This window comes from Borostomias antarcticus (genome assembly GCF_949987555.1).
Source record: "Borostomias antarcticus genome assembly, chromosome: 20".
NCBI classification, from domain to species: domain Eukaryota; kingdom Metazoa; phylum Chordata; class Actinopteri; order Stomiiformes; family Stomiidae; genus Borostomias; species Borostomias antarcticus.
Window position 1 is genome coordinate 6,161,365 of NC_140253.1, and position 22,764 is coordinate 6,184,128.

The following is a 22,764-nucleotide window of genomic DNA, read 5'->3' on the forward strand; positions in this document are numbered from 1 at the left end:
AGCCGAGAGCAAGCGACACTTCTCACAGATCCGCAAGACTCCTTTCCCCAGAGCGCACCCCTTTCCCCTCTCCGGAAGGGGGGGGGGGGGGGGGGGTTGGCATTATTTCAGCGTGCGCCGCTTAACACCGTCCTCCACCTCTGACAGAACAGTGGAGAGGAGGCGGCGAGGCCTGTTGGACAGATTAGACCCTTAACTCAAGAGCTCGGTCTGCTATCCTAGTCACACAGCCTGACGGCTCATGTTTGGTTCCAGCGCTGGAGGCCGCAAGAAGGATTTTGTTTTATGCATCGTAGTCAAAGGTCAAAATGCGTCGTCTTTGACACCCCCCACACACACACACACACACACACACAAACATCTCACATCGCCGGTTCTACCTGTTGACGGACACTTTTATGAGGAGATTTGCCGTTACTTAGCACGTGCGGATGTCACGGGTGGCGCCCGTGGTCCCGGGGCCGCTGTAATGGCATCCCCGTTGAGCCGGCCAACACATAAACGGGTTTAAATATAGACAAGGGCGCGTTAGCGGTGAGATTCGAATTAGAGTTTGATCTCTTCCTCTCACTTTCTCTCTCGCACGCACGCTCCGTCGCCATGCGCTTCGCCGCGAGGTCACGGTCGTTTCGTGGCACGCGGTGATGATCACGCCACGTTTGATATTTAAGGCGCTACAGATAACATTTCAATGTTGACGAATCATTGGGGGGGGGGGGGGGGGACACAACCACAGAACTTTTAGAAAGCTGCTGAATAAGTACGTACTGCACCCCCCCCCCTTCCATTTTTTGTTATTTTTTATTATGAATTTATCATTTTAAAATGATTGAGTCCTAAATGAATGCTGTTTTTATCTCTGTCTGAGATGAGGTTTGGTTCCCACCTCTAGCAAGGCTCGTGAGCCAATAGTATTACGACGTTGGCACCGTGCACTATCTCTGTCAGGAGCCATCAGGAGTTGTTAACACTATTGGCTCACGATCCTTGTTAATTTTTATTTGCTTTATTATTTCTGATTGGTTTACATAAAAATGTTCATCTTTAGCACCTTTAAATAGCACACATGCACTAAATGCACTGCTGTATAAATACTGTCACCAGAGCTGAGCGGAGAGGCTTAGGGCAACACGAGGTCCAACACCATCAGTAGTCTGCTAGTGCCAGGATGGACTCTGTGAGATCTAGTGCTCCCTTTTGAATGACTCTCAGGTCACAGGGTTAAATCCCACAACGGACAGCTGGAACTACGTTATGTTTTCTTTTGGTTTTACTGGGGTACATTTTTTCGTACACGACTGTGTTCTGCCGTTGAGCTCCATGTGTTGTTGTCATTTAGTAGCGTTTTCTCAGAGTGGAAATATGCCACTGAAGTCGCGCAAGTGCAGGGGAGCTATTTTGATTGCTATTTTTAACTCGCATCATGTTGTCATTAAACTGTCATTAAGGCTTGTTCAACCAGCTGCTCATTTCATCAAAAGGACATTGTTAACAGCCTCACACGGCTCTAAATGGCCTGTTTTGTTTGATTATTATTGTGTATTGTCTGCCCACCACAGGAAGATGCGTCAAACATCACCATACTGGGCCTGCTGCTGGAGTGCAGCCTGCCCAAGAGTTTGTTCAGCAGCGCTCAGGTAATCACCACTCAACACTCATCCCAACACTCCTCCCACCTCCGCTTCACTCACTCCCGCAGTCGTTGCGAAAACGGCACGCTAGCGACCGCTTAACGTGTCCGGGCTGCAGGTTTAGGCGCGTCAGGTGCGTATCTCAACACGGTGACGTCCCAGTTGACGCTTACCTCACTGTCGGGGATGTTTACAGCGCAGCCACGCGAGGCGCAGACGATCGGCTCTGTCGTTCGCTAGGCTCCTCTTAAGTGACAGACGCAGCGCAGATTTGGACAGACAGCGAAACGACTTCTAGCCTGCCGCATGTAATTACACGGCCATGTAGAGTTATAGGTGTCCTCTCTACAAGTCTATATAGGCAGCGCTCTCTAGTTACGCTGCTGTAAGAGTTATTACAGTGGAGAGGGGGGGGGGAGGGGGGGGGTATAAGGGGCTTGCTGCGACATATCGGAAGACCTCTCGGCGCGTCTCTAATTGCGTTCTCCGTAATTGGCCCCGGCTCACAGGTGGAGCAACAGGGATGATGCAAGAGAGGCTCGGCAGGGCGCCAGTACCCGCCCCCACCGCCGCGGCGCTGATGATGACATCAACCTCCCGTTTTTGCTTGGTTGTTTATCGCCCGGCCTCGGTGGTAGGGGGGGGGGGGGGGGAGGGGGGGTGTTGGACTGAAGCTGATCTAGAATCAGTTCCCCCTCACTCACGCGTTAACCTCGGTCATCCAGAAAGCGACCGGAGATCAGCGTCTATTCGGGCCTCGGCGCCGCTCGCATGCCGGTCTGACGGAGAGAGCGTCACAGACAGGGAGAGGGGAGGGGGAGAGAGGAGGGGGAGGGAGGAGAGGGGGAGAGAGGAGGGGTGGATGAGAGAAAGAGGGGAGGAGAGGGGGAAGAGGCTGCCTGTCTGCCTCCGCCTTTACATTTACGCACACACCGTACAGTATGCGTGCATGGTGTGTACACACACACACACACACACACACACACACACACACCCTGAATTCACCCAGCCGTCATCTCGCTCCCCCTTCACTATAACCTTTACGGCACACTCTTTCTCTCTCTTTCCTTTTCTCTTTCTTTCTCTCTCTCCTTTTCTCTCTCTCTCTCTCTCTGGCGGTGTGTGACCGGTGTGTCTGTCCTGCCCCCCCCCCCCCCTCAGGGCTCCTGTCTCCAGGGCGGCGAGCGCCTCAGCCTCCAGATCAGCCTGGCCGAGCGCTCCCAGACGCCCGCCGGCCTGGACAAGCTCAAGCCGTACGTCACCGAGCACATCCTGGTGCTGCTGGCGGCGCCCGACACGGCGGGTAAGAATCATGGGGTGTGTGTGTGTCTGTGTGTGTGTGTGTGTGTGTGTGTGTGTGTGTGTGCGCGCGTGTGTGCGCGTGTGTGTGTGTGTGTGTGTGTGTGTGTGTGTGTGTGAAGTAAGAGAGGAGCGTTAATAATTCTAAAAAATAATTCATAATAGAGCACTTTTCTTTGGGAGACACTCAAAAGAGCTGAAAAAAACGGTTTGTCTTAACGTTGCCTCCTTGCCAAATGCGTTAGCTAAAGTTAGCATTACCTCAAATCCTGAACTTAGCTCAGCTTAACCGAACCCAGTTTAACGTTAGCCAAACCTAAATTTGCTAAACCTAGCTTCTGTAGACTATAACTTAGCTTCTGTAGTAGCAGCAGCAGTAGTGGTTGTAGTGGCACCACAGTAGTAGGAGTTCGCCAGGAGTTGCCTTGCGTTGGCACTGGGTGTCATTAGAGACAGGCTCAGCTCGTCCTTTGCCACCATGACTCAGCTCGACCCTCCTCCAGTCCAGCTCCGCCCCCCCGATGATGTCCAGCCTCTTCTCCAACGAGGATCATGATGTCAGCCGCACGGCACGTTCGCGTGACTGGCTTCTTTAGGGTTTGCCTTCTGGAACAGGAAATACTGATCCGGAAAGATAGCTGCTACGGGTCCTCCTGTCTCTAGGATGATTTTATAGTTCCTTTAATCCCTAATATTACCGTCAGACAGAAGGAAAACAGTTGGCTAGCTCCAGTGTTGGCTAGCTCCAGTGTTGGCTAGCTCCAGTGTTGGCTAGCTCCAGTGTTGGCCCAGCTCACAGGGGCTGGTTGACCCTAAACCTCTTGTAACCACACGGAGCGTGTCTCCCCCATATCGAGCTCAGACTGTGTTCCTTGTTCCAGATCCCAGGCTGACCAGACATGGGTGCATTGGGGATCAGATAAACATTGTTTGTGCTGGAGAGCGAAGAGGGTAGACATTTGACATAGCGAGCTCTGTGTTCCTCTCTACTCCGCAACCCCCCCCCCCCCCCCCCCCCACAACTTTCCATATCTAAATGAGGTTGGGCCGGGAGCGTTTCCATGGTTCTTTTTCACACAGGCAGGGAAATATCTGCAGGCCTTTGGGCTTAAAAAAAAGATAAAAGTCCTTTCATATAAAGTCACATTTTTGAGAAATGTGTGTTTTCCTTAGAGCATGTACTGTATTAAAGCTTTAAGCCGTTGTGTGAAGCAGATGTCAGTTCGCTACTTCAGACAAGGAAGCAGAACAAAGGAGGTCTTGATTTGGAGCGGTTATTCGGTTTAAAAAAGTAGTCAGACGTCAGGCACTGCACACAGATGAACCTGATGGCCCGGGACGATTAGGTGATCTTCCTGCCAAAACTGGCAAGCCGCAGAGCACGGTATAATCAATGTGAGGAGGAAGGGGGGGAATTGGAGCAGGCACTTCACCCCCCCCCCTCCCCGGTCCCACTTGCAGAGCAACAGGGAGGTTGAAAGGAAAAGCACCGAGCCAAAGAAACCAGCCCGTCTGGAGTGTCAACTCGGCATTTTCATCTCAATAACTGCTGCAGTGCTGCTGGGGGCCGGTGGGTCTTTTATGACGGCATACACTACAGTACATAACTGATTGCAATCAAGTTCAGTGCCGTTTTGCTGCTCTGCAGGTATTTAAAGGTAGCTCATTCTTCCAGTTGACAGGAAATCTGAGACACTCTGTTTGTAGTGTTGGCTCCTGGATGCTCCTCGTCTTGTGGTGTGCGTGCGCGTACATGTGTGTGTGTGTGTGTGTGTGTGTGTGTGTGTGTGTGTGTGTGTGTGGGGAGAGGGGGGGTCGAAGGTAAAGCCATATGGGGTTGTCATGGGCTTCATGCTCTCCAGTTATGGGGTGGCTATGATAAGATTGTTGTTGTTTCATTTCAACCTATTGCTCAGTTATTGAATTAATTCACGTATAGGACATCTGCTGGTGGGAGAGTGTATTGCAGTGTTGGTGAACTACATTATATTTCTGTTGTCTAATATTACAATCTATATTGTTTTTAACAGGGGAGCCAAAAATAGCAGTTTATATGTTAAATTCTGGAGGCAAGAAGCTGTATGTGAAGGTACATTGATGCAAAAAAAAAAAATCTTCCAATAGTTTTATTCCCTCACATATTGGGTCTATAAATCAGCCTAACCTGATGTGTGTGTGTGTGTGTGTGTGTCCAGGACATGCAGGTGCTATCGAAGGTGGACGCCAGTCTGGAGATGACCCAGGCTCTCCCGAGAGCCGAGACCAGGAACTTCACCCAGGTGGCCACGCTCGCCTGCAGAGGTCGGTCCAACGGGCGCGGCCGCAGAAACGCGTTCCCTCAGACTGCAGCGTTACATCTCCACGCACGGCCATCACAGTTTGATTTAGTCCACAGCTTGGAATGGCGTGTTGTAAAAGCTCCTTGGTAGCAACTGGCACCCACTGGTACCCCAGTTCAAGTGGTTTACAACCAGCCAGCAAAAATAGTACACAATGTTAGCATAGCAACAGCAGCATCCTGAGCTTACCAGAAGGAGCGTGGTTTAACTGAAGTTCCCGTTTCACACTCTGCAAGTTGGAGATGGGTGGGGTGGAGGAGGGTGACATTCATCTTATAAAATATAAAAGAAGGGAGAGCCAACGCTGGTGGTTAACCCAGGCCGCTGTGTGTGTGTGTGTGTGTGTGTGTGTGTGTGTGCGTGTGTGTGCGCGCGTGTGTGTGTGTGCGCGCGTGCGTGTGTGTGCGCGCGTGCGTGTGTGTGTGACCAGGGTCGATGCCTGGCCAGGGGAGAAGGTGCTCCAGTCATATCAGTCTGCAGGTCCTGGGCAGCCACAGCGTCCACAGCCTCCCTGGACTCCACACGTCTCCCTGGTAAGACGGCACGCCTGTCTGAGCGCGGCTCCTTTTGCTCCTGGGGGAAGTCTTCAGCTGGGTTCTTTGTATCTTTAAGGTGATGTACTGTAGATAACATTTTTATGTAGACGAATCATAAAAATAAATATAAGCGCAAGTGGTGATGGGGCGTGGTCCTGCAGACACGCCCCCGTAACCGTGATCAGACTGAGAGACAGGGAGAAGTACTGACAGACAGGAGGACAGAGTAACAGACAGATTTTGGACTACGCACCAAATGGCAGAAATTCACATTTTTATTTGTTAGTTATTTGAGCACTTTCAGGAAAAATTTACTATACGGCTCCTATTACCATAGCATAGGGCCCCTAATAATAACTAGAAAAGATACATTTTCTTACGAAAATGTGTGTGCTTGACAGCAGGCATAATACGTAGTTTAGATAGGTTTAATAGTACTAGATACTAATATTAATACAAATACATCAAAAATAACTAACTTAAGTATGAATGGTATCTAATGAGAATAAAGTATGAACAGTATAAATGGCATCTAAATATGAGTAAAAATGTATGTACTGTAATGTCTCTTCACTCTTTAAGCAAGAAATAACTAGAACATTGCATTTCCTGCAGAAAATGTGTGTGAATGCTGAGCAACTGAAAGAAATCGCAAAAGCATTGCTGAAAATGCATTAAATGTGAAAAGTCTAAAACCTCAAACTGCACAGCTGAAAAATCTGGAGGCTAAAAAACCTGATGGCCAAAATGTGAAAATGGCAGAATTGGAAGCTGAACTTCATTACCTAAAGAAGCTCAGAATGTAAAGCTTTCTTATTAACTTTTTTAGGTAATGCAGTTCAGCTTCTAGTTCTGCCATTTTCACATGAATTGCCTGAATATCAATATAAAACACCTATACTGTAAGTACAAGTACCACTGCTACTACAACTCATAAACCTACTGCTAGGCTTATCCGTGCAGCTGCATGAGAACTTTTTTATAGTTAAATATATAGAGATATAAGAAAACCATAGAGTTAACAGTAGTATAAGAGTTAACAGTAGTATAAGGGTTAACAGTAGTGTTAGTCAACTAGTGGAAGAATGAACAGTAGTGTTAAGAGTTAACAGTAGAGTCAGGGCTCTAGGCTTTTTGAGGCCCTAGGCAAATTTTCTGTGGAGGCCCCCTTTTGAAATAAACCCTACCCACCATCAAGCCATACAGACTGAGGCGCCATCATCCCGTCACATGAGGCCATCACCTTAGGCTATCATTAGCAGCAATGATGCACTTGAGTATCACATTCAGAGCACCATTCTATTGAATGGGAGGCATGGTTGTCAAACAGATGGTCATACCACGAAAACTATAAATCGGACATCTTAGATATTTACATTGTACGAATCAGCACAATCTTGTGAACATTTCTATGTATGTGTATGAACTGTTATAACTGTAAGTGACAGCAGTTTACAAAATGTGTGAATATTTTCAAATCACCAACTGCCACCACTATAAAAACTGAACATTCCATAATAAGAGAGGAAGAAATGAGTTTACAGTACATGGTCAAAATGTCCTTTTTTTTTTTTTTTTTGTACAAAAATGACAATCTCTTAACTGTTAACCTACAGTATATGGAAACATGCACTACTTTACTCTAGTTTCAACATGCAAATCCTGAGCTTTTTTGGTCAAGGACTTTTTGAGTTATTTGACCATTTTTAGGAAAAGAATAATAGTCGAAAATACTAACTAACAATAGGGTTCCTACTTTTTTTTTTCATTAGTCTACATAAAAATGTTATCTATATCATTTTGAAGCTTTCAAGAGTTTTACAAACCGATAACAAAGTAGCAATGAAATGTGTGACCATTGACTAATAAGAAAAGAGAAGCCTGCTGTAACTCATGACGTAGCCATCAGTCACCATCAGCCTTACTCAGCGCTTCGTATTCCCTGCTCTCTGCGTAGGGGGCGGGGCTCTGGTCCGGAGCTGTCCGCCGTCCTCCAGCTGAGGCAGAGACAGAGGGGTGGAGACGACGTGGAGGTGTGGCTCACCAACCCCCTCCGCCTCCCGCTCACCCTCACCCACGCCTCCCTCGCCCAGGACTCCCAGGGAATGCTCAAGGTACCCCCGACGTTCAGACGCTCAACGTTACACGTGGACGGTCAAATCCCCGCAGGAGGTTAAAACCGCTATTGACCGCGGCGGATGTAGCATGTCTGGCTAGGGGACTGCTACGTGCACGGCGTGCGCATACAAAGACAATCTTGCAGTTGAACTGGTAGTAGCGGTTGAGTTGAAGTACCTTTGCTCTGGGGTGTCCTACCCTGTCGCTCACCGCTGCCCCCTGTGTGCCAGGTGGTGAACTTCAGCGGGCCCGTGAGCGTCCCGCGCGCCGGCTGCTGGCCCATCGTCTCCCTCCAGCTGCTCAACAAGAGCGTGCCGGTCAACCTGCTGACCACCCTGACGCTGACCAGCAGCCTGGGCCCGGCCCTGCGCCTGCCTCTCCACCTTTACTCAACCCCGGCCAAGGTAGGTAGAGGACGGACGTTGTCGGGCCCCATCGGAACTCAAACTCTTAAAACGAGGGTTACAGCCCCCTCCTTCCCCCCTGCTGTGCCACTCTGATGCTGTTATTTTTGAGAGTGACAAGTTTATTTAGCAGAAGCATCCGCTGAAGAAAAAATGTAAAAATCTGACTTTTTATTTTATTTTAAAGACGACCAATCTGGTCATGAAAGGATCGGTGACAAGTTTGTTTTTTATGCAGCATATTAAAACAGAATATAGAGTTGGAAGGATGAACTATAGAACATACAACAGTGTGTGAGTGTGTGTGTTTGTCCACCAACAGGGGGAGGTGGTGTTCGGCGGGGCGGACGGGGTGTGTGGACGACCCTGTCCACTCAGACTGTCAGAAGCAGGTACGTCTGTCAATCTTAGTGGTGTGTGTGTGCGTGTGTGTGTGTGTGTGTGCGTGCGACGATCGATCATTATGTGCATAGCGTGCTTCGCTAGCCTACACATTTCAGTATTTTGTCTCTGTTGTGGTAGATGTAGCTGCCTTGTCCTGTGTGTGTGTGCGTGTGTGTGTGTGTGTGTGTGTGTGCATGCGTGCGTGCGTGCGTGCAACGATCGATCATTATGTGCATAGCGTGCTTCGCTAGCCTACACATTTCAGTATTTTGTCTCTGTTGTGGTAGATGTAGCTGCCTTGTCCTGTGTGTGTACTTAACGGTTGCGTTATGTGTCGTCCAGGCCGTGCCCAGTGGCAGCGCTCGCTCTTCCCAGACTCCCTCCCCTCCTCCTGGGCTGTGGACAGCCAACTGGCCAGAGAGCTCTGCTCGCGATGGCAGAGCCGAAAAGACCAGCTGCCCTGCAGGTGACACTCACACCCTCATATACATAATCATATTTAGTCAGTAATCGCATCATGTACTCTGAATTCGATTACAGCGCGCTAGACACGCATACACATGGAGGTCATTGTCGTCTGTGCTGTCCTCGTTGCAGATGGCCCAGGCTCCCGGTGGAGACGTCGTCGGCTCTGGAGTTCGGCGCTACTCCCGTGAACGAGAGCAAAGTAAGAGACACCGCGGCCACGCGCACGCCACAGCTCACGCCCACCGCGGTCCGGACCTGAAGACCGCTGATAACCGCTCCTGCTTCTGCTTCAGTCCGGTTGTGGTTTGACCGTTTGGGGACCGCGTGTGTGTGTGTGTGTCCCTCAGGTGAAGAGGCTCGTTCTGAAGAACCCCTCCTCCTCCGTGGTTTCCGTGGAGATCCGCGCCCTCTCCTTATACCCCGCCCCCTTGGACGCCCTGGACATCCTCACCAAATGGTAACCCGACCCGCCCCTCTGCTGAATACGCGATGCAGGGTGCACCTTGGCTGCATCTCAATAGGCTGCGTTGGCCTCCTTCCCTCACCGACTTCCCTTCATCTGCGTATGAAAAGATGATGTGTATTAACGTCTATTGCGAAAGCAGGTCGGCCCCCGAGGGCCTCCATTGAAATCACCATATTGCTTTAAGTGTCTTTATGTTGCCGATGTGATGTGAATGCAATAAATGATGAGGAATCAATAAGAGGAGAGAACTGCTGACAGCACGAATCTCCACGTATTAGAATGAGACATTATTTGGCATCAGTCTCCTACTTATCATCTATGTCTGGAGCCACTTAGCCTCCAGAGGCTTTAGTCGTTGTTATTGACTCGCCACTTCAACTCCCCTCTCCCGTTTGTCAGGTTCAATATCAGCCCGCTCTCCGTCAACATCAGCACCACCGAGTTCACTCTGCTGGCAGCACACCCCAAGGTGAGGGGCGCACTGCACTCTGGGGAATGAAGTCCTGTTAGTACACGATGGGTGGCAGCTCTGATGTTATCCTAAAGTACTGTGTTGGCATGATCAAAATAAATCTGAAGCACCTGTGTGTGTGTGCGTGTGTGTGTGTGTGTGTGTGTGTGTGTGTGTGTGTGTTTTCCTCCATCAGGACAGTGAGGGGGTCTCCAGGGGAGAGGGGGTCCTGCGTCTGCTGCTGCAGCCCTGGGAGACCAGAGACGTGGCGGTGGTCTTCACCCCCTCTGAACACAAGCCCACCACCACCATCCTGCTCATCAGGTACACACACACACACACACACACACACACAGGAGTAACACCTGCCAATGATGCACCACAATGCCTTGCAATATAGTGTATAATAGTACCATATAATATTAGAATACGACCGGTCCTGTGTTTGATAGCGTTTTGTGACTGTGTGTGTGTGTGTGTGTGTGTGTGTGTGTGTGTGTGTGTCTCAGGAACAACCTGACGGTGTTTGACATGGTGACGGTGCAGGGCCACGGGGCCAAGGAGCTGCTGAGGGTCGGGGGGAAGCTTCCGGGGCCCGGGGCCTCGCTGCGCTTCAACGTCCCCCAGTCCACCCTCATGGAGTGTCGTGACGGTGAGGCGCCCGCTAGTAGACCCTTTCCCCCCCCCCCCCGGGCGTCGAACCCGAGAGAAGGTTCACGATCATGGGCTGTGTTCTCCACGATCAACTAACGAGCCCCCCCCCCCCCTTACCCAATATAAAGGACCTCTTTATAACTCAGTAGGTCATCCACGGGTCACCGCCCGCCAACGCTAACCTTTCACCCCGTCCTCCCTCCAGGGCTGCGCACCAACAAGCCCCTGTTCGCCATCCGGAAGAGCTTCAAGGTGGAGAACGCCGGCGAGCTGCCCCTAACTGTCATCTCCATGAACATCAACGGCTACAAGTGCCAGGGCTTCGGCTTCGAGGTGCTGCAATGCCGCTCCTTCAGCCTGGACCACAACTCCTCCTCCGAGATCACCATCGCGTGAGTGGCGACTCCGCCCAGTGCCGTTTGGCGGGAAAAAAACACAGCGGTCGGTTTCGGGTACAGTGTTTTTATATGTGCCGTGATGACTCAAGTCTCTCTCTCTCTCTCTCTCTCTCTCTCTCCCATCTCTCTCTCTCTCTCCCTCCCTCTCTCAGGTTCACCCCGGACTTCACCTCCTCCTGGGTGATCCGGGACCTGACGCTGGTGACGTCGCGCGGCTCCTCGTTCCCCTTCACCCTCAACGTGACGCTGCCGCACCACATGCTGCCCCTCTGCGCCCAGGCGGTGCCTGGCCCCAGCTGGGAGGAGACCTTCTGGGTGGTCACGCTGGTCCTCACCTGGTACGGGCACACGACCCACCCCGACCCCTCCAGGCGTGCCGCCATCACACTCACCCTCACCAGTCACTTAGCTACGCCGCCTATCGTCGGCTACTACCGCCACACCTACACCTACTGCCCTCAGAGTCGGGATATTGTCTGTGGACACGCCCACCCCCACCTCCCCCCCCACCCCACCTCAAGCGAGCCATTCATCACCCAGCAAGCCATGCTAACAAAACCATAGAGCCGCAGTGAAACACCACTGATTCATTCATCTGCAGCGTTATTCCCCAAACCGTGTGTTTGTTGTGGTGATGGCGTCGCTGTGAGTAACCGTCCCTCCCCCCTCCCCCCAGTTTCTCTCTGCTGGGCGTGTGTCTGATGGCGTTCCACCAGGCCCAGTTCATCCTGACCGAGTTCTCCAGCCCCGCCCCCCGCGGCAACCACAACTCGGTCCTGTCCCGGGACAACGGACCCCCCGTCAACATCACACCCAACGGAGTCAAGTAAGGGCTGTTCGCTGCCAGATGCGTAGTGCACTTTTGGATTAGTTGGTGGACAAAGTGCCCTCAAAATAGTGTTTGATCTACCAGTACTAGTAGTATACTTGGTGAGAAAGGGTGCGGAGTGTAATCTGTTATTGTTCTGTCGTTGCTCACCTCGGTACAGCAAAATGAAGGGCAGCTGCAAGACGTACGTGGACACCTGCCACACGTCCGATAAAGGCAAGGGGCGTGGCTCGCCGGCGGTCGCCAACGGCCCCGCCCCCCGTCCTCAGTCCTCCTCCAAGAAGGGCTCCTCCGGCTCCCCTTCCTCCTCGTCCACCTCCTCCTCCTCCCAGCCCCAGAAAAAACACAAGGTCTCCGTCTACTACACCAAGTACAGCAAGTCCAGCTCCTCCTCCGTCACCGTGGCGACCGTCTCCGCCGCCGCCGCCGCGGAGGAACGCGAGGACCTGAGCCCCGATGACCACGCCCCCGACCCGGACGTGTGCGTCAACAACAACAACAACAACGAGCACGCGTTTACCAGCCCGGCGGATAAAAAGCCGACGGCCACAACAATAACAACAACAATAACAACAACAGCAACAACAGCAGCAGCAGCGCCAGTGCACTTTAAGGAAGCCCCGCAGACCGCCAGGGAGGACAAGGGGCTGGCCGCGGTTATGTTTCCCGTGGAAACGCCCGTCGGCTTCCCCGACAACATGACGGTGGGTCCGGGCCCCAGGCCAGGCCTGCTGGCGTGCAGCCCCGCGGAGAAGGCCTGTCCACGGGACACGGCGGGGAAGACGGACGACATCCCTGAGCTGGAGGTGAGGGACGAGTCAGCGCTCGTGTCTTTACTCACCACTCATCCATTCACTTGAGTTCAGCTTGATTGGTTTAACGCCTGATCTGATTAGACGGTTGTGTCTGATGTGTCCTAAACGGCATATCTAGTTATTACTCACAAATATCCAACAGTGGCCTCCTTGTATTGGACTCCTCTTGAAGCTCACTCTGTGTCTCCCTGTGTCTCTCTCTCTCTCTCTCTCTCTCTCACTCTCTCACTCTCTCTCTCTCTCACTCTCTCACTCTCTCTCTCTCCTGTCCTCAGCCCAGAGAAGAGGGGAAAGCCCAGCGGAAGAAGCCAGAGAAAACGGAGCCGGCCACCCCAGCTGGGACAGCCAAGGGGAAGAAGAGCCGCAGAAAGACCTCAGAGAGCGTTCCTGGGTAGGCGTCATAACGTCATAACACGCCATTCTGTCATAACACGCCATTCTGTCATAACACGCCATTCTGTCATAACACGCCATTCTGTCCATTTCGCCGTACAGCATGGTTACGATACTAACTAATAACCCTTCAGCTTGAAGCGATAGAGGTCACCATATAATATAACCCAGAGTATTTCCCGCTGAGCTAATTAAGGCGTTTAAAGGTGTCACTTTCTCCCCCGGTCGCCGCAGAGCGCCTGAGCACAGCGTGGTAGTGATGTCGGAGAGGGAGAAGGAGCCCGAGTGGAGAACCGGGGAACGGAACGTGAACGGGAACCGCGCTGCCAGGAGCCGCTGCGCCAACTGGAAACCGGAGGCGCCGAAGCCGGGCCCCGACCCCGACAGCCCCCTCCAACAGAACGGTGGGTACCCCCTCAGCCTCCCAGGTTCCGCACTGGGCCCTGACCCAGACTGAACCTAACCCAAATTTTTAAAAATCCCTATACACCTTTAATCTAAATTCAGTTCTCTTTCAGTCACAAGCCTCCCACTAGGAACTGTCCCCAAAGTGCTGGGCCATTAGAGCATGTGTTTACTCTTAGTAGTCACAAGATGGCGCCAGATGGCAAAAATATGTATGGATATGACATTACCAGTCATTTAGTGTGTTGAACTACATTACATCACAGTCATTTAGCTGACGCTCTTATCAAAAGCGACTCACAATAATTGCATTTTAACGCAGGCAAAGTCAGTGCACTGCTTCTCGCCGGACTACCGGAAACCCGAATCATGAGCGTCCGGACCCGTGCTTTAACGCCTCTCTCCCGGGTGTCTGCCCCCAGGCGCGTGCCAGGCGAGGCCCAGGAGGAAATGCGCGGCGGAGCGCCGCTGCGGGGGCGGGGCCCCGGGCGTGTGTGAGTCGGGCTCGGACTCGGGCAGCTCGTCGGGCAGCGTGCGGGCAAGCCGGGGCAGCTGGGGCAGCTGGAGCAGCGCCAGCAGCGTGGAGGGGGACAAGGACGCCAGCGGACGCGCGCATCACTGCACTGCCACAGCCAGGAAAAGTATGGACGCCACACCGGTCTACACACTGTTAATACACTGTTAATACACTGTTAATACACTGTTAATACACTGTTAATACTGTAGAATACTCTGCCGGCTGGTGTGAGAGTTATGAGGGGGAGTGTGACGTTTAGCCTGGTTTGTGTGTCAGGGGACTCCATGCAGTACAGCCTCTACCCAGCAGAGCGGGACTGCTACCAGAACATGAACTCCACCTACAAGGCCCAGAGGTATGCACGCACTCACACACACACACACACACACACACACACACACACACTGAACAGATTTTCAAATATTATATTAAATCATACTGAATATTCGATCTAATCTTCAGTGTTGAAAAATCCAAGTATATGAAACAAACTTTGACAGTTTTATATTGTTTTATTATGACTGACTCTCCAGCTGTGTGCGTGCATGCGTGCGTGTGCGTGTGCGTGTGTGTGTGTGTGTGCGTGCATGCGTGCGTGTGTCTTCCTGCAGTGTGAACAGCCTGTGCCGTAAAGAGCCGTGCCAAAGCCCCGACCCCCCGCTGCCCAGCTTCACCCCCAGCTTCGCCGCCGTGGCCGCGGGAGTGGACAGGAACATGGGTGAGGAGGGGTCACCAGGAGAGCATCACACACACACACACTATTTAGAATCGATATGGAAAATGGTTGTGCTCTGAGAAGGTTTAAAGCAGGATTTATATGTGTGCTTCCTAACTAACTAGTTGTTGTCTACCTACTGGTAGCTAGGTAAATATTAAGCAGTCTTTCTCTCTCTCTCTCTCTCTCTCTCTCTCTCTCTCCCTCCCTCCCTCCCTCCTCCTCCTCTCTCCCTCCCTCCCTCCTCCTCTCTCCCTCTCTATCTCTCCCTCTCTCCCTCTCCCTCCCTCCCTCCTCCTCTCTCTTTCCCTCCCTCTCTCCGTCCTGTAGACCTTGCGGGTCAGTACCTTCCTGAGGAGACCTGGTCCGCCCCCTCGGTCCCCCTCACCAATGAGTTCAGGTACAATGCCAGCGAGGCCCTCCCCTACGTACCTCAGGCCGCCGTCCCCGCGCCCTACAACGGGTACGCCTCTCCACCTCTACCCACAGGGTGACACTTATGCCACCTGTGTGGTTACGGCTTTGATGTTTGGTGGTGAGGAGTGGTTGCTCTGCTACCGTCGGGAGCTTTTGACTGAATTCAGATCTTTCTTCAGAGTGCTTGACGCACCGTTTTGTTAACACGCGTTGTTTGTTTGTGTTGTCCCTCGTTTATCTGACAGGTTTCCTTGGAGCAACGCCAACAGCCAATGCAACAGCCCCTACGACTACTGTAACCAGGGCAACTACATGCCAGGAGGTGGGCGTCTCTGCGCGTCAAACTAATTTTAGCAGCAGGCATCCCGGCATTATCTACAATGGCCTCTAACTATGCGTCATTCTGGTCAAAGCTAAGGGCCGACCTTAGGAATTCGAGTAGCTGGCGGGTTAAAATAAAGAAAGTGTGCGTTTTCACCGTTGTCGCAAAGTTAATATTTGACCCCCCCTCCCCCTCAGGTAATGCCAATTTCCAGAGCAGTTTCCCGTGCCAGGAGAGCCAGAGCCCCGCCTACAGCCACCAGGCCAGCTGGAGTGAGGAGTGTCCCCAAGAGGGGCCCTCGGCCTGGGACACTGCCGGCTGCGTGGGCAGCAAGGTGAGCTGCCCCCTGCAGGTGACCCACGGGACTACATAGCGTTTAAAGGATCACTGCTAGACCCGTTGTCAAATTTACTGTAAAGAAATATTTCACAGCTCTACTTTATATTGACATGTTTTTTTTTGTTTTTTTTAAATGATTTTATACATTTTCAATTGAACAGGATCAAAATATATGTTTTTGCCTTCCATGCAAATGGAGAATGCAAATGATGCAAATAAGGCAGGGCAGGAAGGAGAAACGGCAACTTCAGTGGTTTAATGAGGTTGGGGTTAGCCTTGTCTGACTTACCGGATGTAGATTTTGGTGATACAGAAAGCCTTGTCATCAGGAGGTGGGAGAATCTCACTGCCTCAATCAGTGGCAACGGGAGATTCTCCTGATTGGCCCAATCAGATTCAATCCAGACTCCTCCCCTTCTGCTATCTGTGTGTTACCGTTTTCAAAGTCCCCTTCAAGACTAGGGTTAGCTTAGTCTGGCTCACAGGATTTAGGTGTTAGAGATAAGACTGTCATTGGCGCTGCTCAATTGCAGTTAGCACCTTGCATGGCAGCTACCGCCATTGGTGTGTGAACGTGTGTGTGAATGGGTGAATGAGAGGCCATTGTAAAGCGCTTTGAGTGCCGCTAAGGTGGAAAGGCGCTATATAAGTGCAGTCCATTTACCATTTGTATGATTCCAATCAGAAGTACACATCACATGTATCACAGAGCATTCTGTACATCTCAGCATTTTGGTCTTACATGTTTCTCTCTCTCTCTCGATCTCTGTCTCTCTCAGCCATACTTCCCCGGTACCAGAAGCCTCTCCCCTATGTCCAGCCTGTTCGGATCCATCTGGACCCCACAGAGCGAGCCCTACCAGAACCACTTCCAGCCCGAGCGCTCGGCGCCCATCTCCCCGGTGTCGCCCGTGGCCCCCGCTCACACCCCCTTCAGCAGGGAGCCGGGCGGCAGCTGCCGGGTCAAGCAGTACTCCAGCTTCAACCCCTTCGGCCCCCACATGAACCTGGACATCTGGAACTCCTCATCCAACCGCAGCTCCAACTCGCAGCTCTCCAGCGACTCGGGCTACTGCGGAGACGTGTGAAGAACGGCGTGAAACCGCGGCGACGACAAAAAAACTAAACAAAAACAAAACAATGCTATATAAAAGAAAGGAAACAAAATGAATGTGTTTTTATCGACAATGGGGGAAAAAAATGTGAATATTCCTTTTCTTTTATGTTCCTTTTTTTCAAACGTTCAATGTTGTGAAAGGTTCAGCATTTGTTGTATATTTTTCTAGATGTTTTGCAGTTTTGATCATAGAAAATAAAAAAAAAGTTTTGTACTTGATAACGTTTCTGTTGCCTTTTTCCATAATATACTTTTCTACTTAATGTAGTATTAAACCTTGATTGGATAAATGGAGATTAAAAAAATATGGAGAAAAAAAAGAAGAAAAAAAGTCTGAAAAAGACTACAACCAGTCAGCAGTAATTGCAGTATTGGTTATGAAAAGGTAGTTATGGGAATAACCAGTATGCACTGCATCTGGCATAGTTGGCCTGTCACAGTAGGGTGTCAAAATACAACATATGACCAGATTTAGCATGCCCTCCATTAAAACCTTGGTATTTGATTTACAAGGTCATTTGAGCAGAATTAGAGCCTTTGTGGCGCAAATTGTACTTTCCACTCACAGTTCTAACTCATTAATTTATCAGTTACAATGATTTCACCTAATGTCAGGACAGTAGCTTGCTAAAGGGCACAATGGTAGACAATGATTGCCAAGCAGCCTGGTCCTGTCTTGAACCAGCAAAGTTACATTCACTTGTGGTCGGACACTAACCACTGGGCTACCTATCGCCCTAAAGGTACCTAGTCTCAATTGACAAATCAAGCTCTTATCCTGTGAGCTCTCCATGGCTTTGCACGACAATGGCATGGCTATTACAATCAAACACAATTACACATCATTGTTATAATGAAAAAAACTATGTCCATCAACTGAGGGGGATTTGAATACAAGCTTCAGTGTACAGTAACGGCCAACTCACTCAGACACATCGAGTTTTATTACATTATAATTTCAGGCTATCATTATTAATAATAATAAGTGCACTCACGGGCAAAGTAGGATTTGAACCCAGGCTAAATTGTTAACATTATTGCTCAACATTATTACAATTTCGGTAACTTGGTTCCCCATAGGCTCAATGTTAGAGCTAGATCTGCTAACTGTTTCTATCTCGGTGATTGTTGCATTAGATCAAACTCATCTGGATAGGTATGATTAAACAAGATGGCTGACTGCTGATCACTTATTGGCTGAAGCCCGTAACCAATCAATTGGACAATAATATAGTGAACCATGGGATACATATTTTTTATTTTATTTTTTTTAAGGATTAATATGAATAAAATGTAATTCTGTTAATATATTGGTACACTCTTAGAAATGATGTGTTGTTTTCTGACACAATTAATGTGTAGATAGCAAAATAGCACATTTTGTGTCAATTACTGCAAATGATGTGTTATTTTCTGTATCCTCTTCAACACACTCGCATGTGTAGATTATTGTCAATCATGTGGTGTGTTGTTTCATTATACAATTAATATGAAGATAGTGAAATAACACATTTTGTGTCAATTTCTGCAAAACAATGTGTAGGTTAGGTATTAATGGTGCATTCGTTTGTGGTCGGAGGTGGCAAGTCGCAAGTGGCAAAATACCTACCTCCGACCTGTGTGCATTCGAGCTATATACCATTATATCACAGTTACCTAGTTATATCTATATACCATTATATCACAGTTACCTAGTTATATCTATATACCATTATATCACAGTTATCTAGTTATATCTAGTGCATTCGAGCAACTGGGGGCTGAAAAACATATCCGAATTTGCGACGAGGAAGTGCGAGTTCATGAGGTGTTTTATTTAATCATTCCTAGTAGCAAGTCGCAATTTGCCACCTCCCAGTTATAAACGAATGCACCATAATACATCCATGAGGTAAGGCCTATTTTTTCTGTTTCCTCTTTAACACACCCGCATGTGTAAATTACTGGCCAATCACGTAGCAGGTAGCCTCCCGCTCCCGTCTCACACAATCTAGACGACAACGACGAGACAGCAGGACGAACCGATGGTGATGAGAGGAGAATCGGAGCTGAGATAAAAAAAAAAATTATTGTATATTTTATATGGTTCATTCACAGTCGTGAGATGTTAGGAAATGCGGCATCAACCAAAAATGTCGACTTGTCCGGAGTAATTCGCTAGTTACCCTCCAGATTTGATGGTTAAGAGTGACTTGTGAAACGTGTTAGGCTAGTTAGTGCTAGCTAGCTAACGTAACCCTGTTTCAGTCTGTCGTTTTCATGCAGACTATATCATCGGGTAGCTGGCCGGCTTGCTAACGTTAGATAGCTAGCTACTAACTTTGCCGTGTCAGTTAATTTTTTGGCTAACATGGTACGTTAGTAGTGTTAGCTGTGGTCAAGTTGTGCCGATAGAGAACCATAGCTAATGCAACGTCATGTCATGGGTATGTGTAGCTAGTCTCGTCCACGAACATTATCCAGCTAGCAAGGTCCTAACGTAAGTTAGCTAGCACTAGCTACCAGCTCCCAAGTAGTTAACGTCCGTGGGAGAGATTTGGTTATAGCTCATGTTAGTTAAGACAATCGGACTTCTTAGCCCGGACATATTTTGGCAGCCGGACTATTTGGCGTGACAGAAGCATTTGCATTCGGTCACTTTTTTGTGTGAAAATCTAAAACGGTTTGTCATCGTTGTTGCAGCGCGAGGGCGGGAAGGCTGTTGAGTTGAGAGAAAGGTACTAGACTAACTATGTTGAGAGAAAGGTACTAGACTAACTATGTTGAGAGAAAGGTACTAGACTAACTATGTTGAGAGAAAGGTACTAGACTAACTATGTTGAGAGAAAGGTACTAGACTAACTATGTTGAGAGAAAGGTACTAGACTAACTATGTTGAGAGAAAGGTACTAGACTAACTATGTTGAGAGAAAGGTACTAGACTAACTATGTTGAGAGAAAGGTACTAGACTATGTTGAGAGAAAGGTACTAGACTAACTATGTTGAGAGAAAGGTACTAGACTAACTATGTTGAGAGAAAGTTACTAGACTAACTATGTTGAGAGAAAGGTACTAGACTAACTATGTTGAGAGAAAGGTACTAGACTAACTATGTTGAGAGAAAGGTACTAGACTAACTATGTTGAGAGAAAGGTACTAGACTAACTATGTTGAGAGAAAGGTACTAGACTAACTATGTTGAGAGAAAGGTACTAGACTAACTATTTTCAGAATGTAACATAACAAGAATGATTTTCCAATGGTGGATAAGATTATTACTAAGTGAGCCAGGTAGGCAAATGTAGGCGCTTGGTGGCCCGTGGGGCCAGTGGTAATGTTAGTTCATCATCTTTCTGCATGTCACCGTTCAATGCAAAATGGATCCTAGTTTGGGGACATGCTAAAATGCGCCCTAGCTCCGCATAACATGGTGTATATTAACTGAAACCTTTTTTTTTCTTTCTCAGCAAATGGATGAAAATAAAGTCCTTGCGACAGTTTGGGTGGATGGCCGAGAGATTTTCAAAAGAGTCTTTCAACTCCACAATACTGCACAATTAATTGACATGTACATCAGAAATACCTTCAGCTGTAGAGATAGATATATTTCGCAAGTATCATGCAGACTTTAACGAATTTATAGATACAGATCGAAACACAGACGTCAATGACTTTGATAAATTCAATATATTTTTCAAGTCTGGTTCTGAGATAGTGGATGCACAGACTGAAGTGATATATCAGGTAATGCTCTCAATTAATACAGTTTTGGGACAGACAATTAGGTTGAGAATCATTGTAAACAGTTTCCCTAATTTTTCAAATAATTGTGCAGTCTTGCATCTAACAAAGTTTTATCAGTTTGGGGATTTTAAACTGCACTGATGTTTTATATGTTTTATTTTGTTTGTGTTAAATCCAGCCTGCTCTCCTGCCAAACCTCCAGACAGGACGGACAAGTTCTGTGCCTGCCCACCATGCGCCAACTCCCCACCATCCTCTCCTACCTGCCCTTGACCAGAGCCTGGGTGGCAGTGGATTGGAGGCACTCAAATCACTGGTCCAAACAAAGGCTCCAGACATCCTCAAAGAATATCAAGAATCTGCCACCATATGCACAAAAACCAGGATGCTTCTTGTTAAGGTTGCGGTCAGCGATCTTGTCGAGAGAAGAGGATTGTAAGTTGTTGTGAGAAGAGGATTGTAAGTTGTTGTATCAAGTGTTTGTAGAGTTAAAGGTTCAGTGTGTATTTTGCGTCATCTAGTGGTGAAAATAATATTTACGGATTTGGCAGAAATTGAATTTATGTATGTATAATCCCATGAAACTAAATTGCATTTTCCTGACCTTAGAATGAGCACTTTATATATAGGAGTGGGTCCCTCCATGGAGGCTGCCATGTTGAATTCAATGTAATATTCAGTGTCACCACTAGAAAACACTGCCTACGGCCCTTTACGATGGAATGAAATTGGTTCTCTGCACCATGCGCAATGAGTATTTTATGGTCAATGTCGAGGTTGGAGTTAGCGATAGGATTTATTCATGTTAATTGTCATCAGAAAAGCTTTGGTAACAGTTGTCTGTTATTTTCAGTTACCCATCCAGTGATGACAAGATGCATCTTGCCAAGAATATTGTCACCCTCTTCCCGACATTGAGTGTCTTAATCGAGGAACACAATGAAGGATATGTAAGTACATATCAATTGCCCTCAATCCCACATACACACACACACTTTGCAGAGGGGCGATGTAACACATGTTTCTACAATGGTTTCAGAAATTAGTGTCATTGTACTGTTGTCGATCAAGTTGACTGATGTATCATTCCCACTCTACCTTGCCAAGGAACACTACTAAATATTTTATTGAATGACTATCAAAAAGTACGGAGCCCCTGAAGTGACATGGGGGGACAAAAAGGATATGGAAAAATGTCAAGGTTGAAAAAAAGAAAAAAACTGAGTCTCCCTCTCCCCGTCTCCTTCTCTCCCTGCCTCCCTCCCCGTCTCCTTCTCTCCCTGCCTCCCTCCCCGTCTGCTTCTCTCCCTGCCTCCCTCCCCCTCTCTGTGTCCGCCTCCCCCTCTCTCCCTGCCTCCCTCCCCGTCTGCTTCTCTCCCTGCCTCCCTCCCCCTCTCTGTGTCCGCCTCCCCCTCTCTCCCTGTCTCCCTCCCCCAGACAGAGAGAGGAAGACATGGAGAGAGGGAGAGAGACCGAGAGAGGGGGAGGGAGACAGAGAGAGGGAGAAAGGGAGAGGGAGACAGAGAGAGAAGGAGACAGGGGGAGGGAGACAGAGACTCGTAAAGTAGTCCGGGAGCCATGGGGTTGAACCTTGTTTTGTCGGGTGGAATTTTTTTCTTTGCTGTTTCTTTTAGCTTGGGGGTACCTCTTCAAAATATAAGAGGGTGCTCGGTGATATCCCTTGAGCATTTTCAGATATTAACCCCTTCATGCCTGAAAAAGCCAAAATCACACAAAAATAGAGATTTATATAGATTTTTATTTATCATACAAGGGGTGATGGGAAATGTATTGCATTCCAAATGACTAGTATTAACCCTTTCAAGCCAGGCCTGTAAAACAACTTTTGTAGCAGGAGTTATTAGCTGCGACACACAACTCAAGTTCCAGTTGATGCATTTAATCCTATAATGCATCATGCAATATCATAAGTCTCTATTTTTGTGTGTGATTTTGGCATTTTCGTACATGAAGGGGTTAATATCTGAAAATGCTCAAGGGATATCACCGAGCACTCTCCTGT

At 48.8% G+C, this 22,764-nt stretch overlaps 1 protein-coding gene across 3 annotated transcripts in view; it reads left to right on the plus strand.

Annotated features, from left to right (window-relative positions):
* The window catches only part of tmem131l (transmembrane 131 like), a gene marked incomplete at its 5' end in the record, with an annotated part of 37,810 nt that extends 20,720 nt beyond the window's left edge, over positions 1-17,090 (plus strand). Inside the window, 27 exons of one of the 3 annotated variants that reach the window (XM_084454291.1) lie at positions 1,560-1,637; positions 2,793-2,934; positions 4,961-5,019; positions 5,126-5,231; positions 5,700-5,802; positions 7,763-7,919; positions 8,154-8,327; positions 8,650-8,719; positions 9,054-9,177; positions 9,309-9,378; positions 9,527-9,636; positions 10,045-10,114; positions 10,293-10,420; positions 10,606-10,748; positions 10,956-11,142; positions 11,301-11,486; positions 11,825-11,974; positions 12,138-12,783; positions 13,068-13,183; positions 13,420-13,589; positions 14,013-14,231; positions 14,384-14,462; positions 14,719-14,825; positions 15,153-15,285; positions 15,485-15,561; positions 15,759-15,913; positions 16,680-17,090. In XM_084454291.1, the coding sequence (XP_084310417.1) occupies positions 1,560-1,637; positions 2,793-2,934; positions 4,961-5,019; positions 5,126-5,231; positions 5,700-5,802; positions 7,763-7,919; positions 8,154-8,327; positions 8,650-8,719; positions 9,054-9,177; positions 9,309-9,378; positions 9,527-9,636; positions 10,045-10,114; positions 10,293-10,420; positions 10,606-10,748; positions 10,956-11,142; positions 11,301-11,486; positions 11,825-11,974; positions 12,138-12,783; positions 13,068-13,183; positions 13,420-13,589; positions 14,013-14,231; positions 14,384-14,462; positions 14,719-14,825; positions 15,153-15,285; positions 15,485-15,561; positions 15,759-15,913; positions 16,680-16,988 (4,068 nt within the window). In that variant the 3' untranslated portion in view covers positions 16,989-17,090. The remainder of the gene's footprint in view (positions 1-1,559; positions 1,638-2,792; positions 2,935-4,960; positions 5,020-5,125; positions 5,232-5,699; positions 5,803-7,762; positions 7,920-8,153; positions 8,328-8,649; positions 8,720-9,053; positions 9,178-9,308; positions 9,379-9,526; positions 9,637-10,044; positions 10,115-10,292; positions 10,421-10,605; positions 10,749-10,955; positions 11,143-11,300; positions 11,487-11,824; positions 11,975-12,137; positions 12,784-13,067; positions 13,184-13,419; positions 13,590-14,012; positions 14,232-14,383; positions 14,463-14,718; positions 14,826-15,152; positions 15,286-15,484; positions 15,562-15,758; positions 15,914-16,679) is intronic. The other 2 variants (XM_084454289.1, XM_084454290.1) reach the window with 2 other exon arrangements.
* Positions 17,091-22,764: the final 5,674 nt, after the last annotated feature.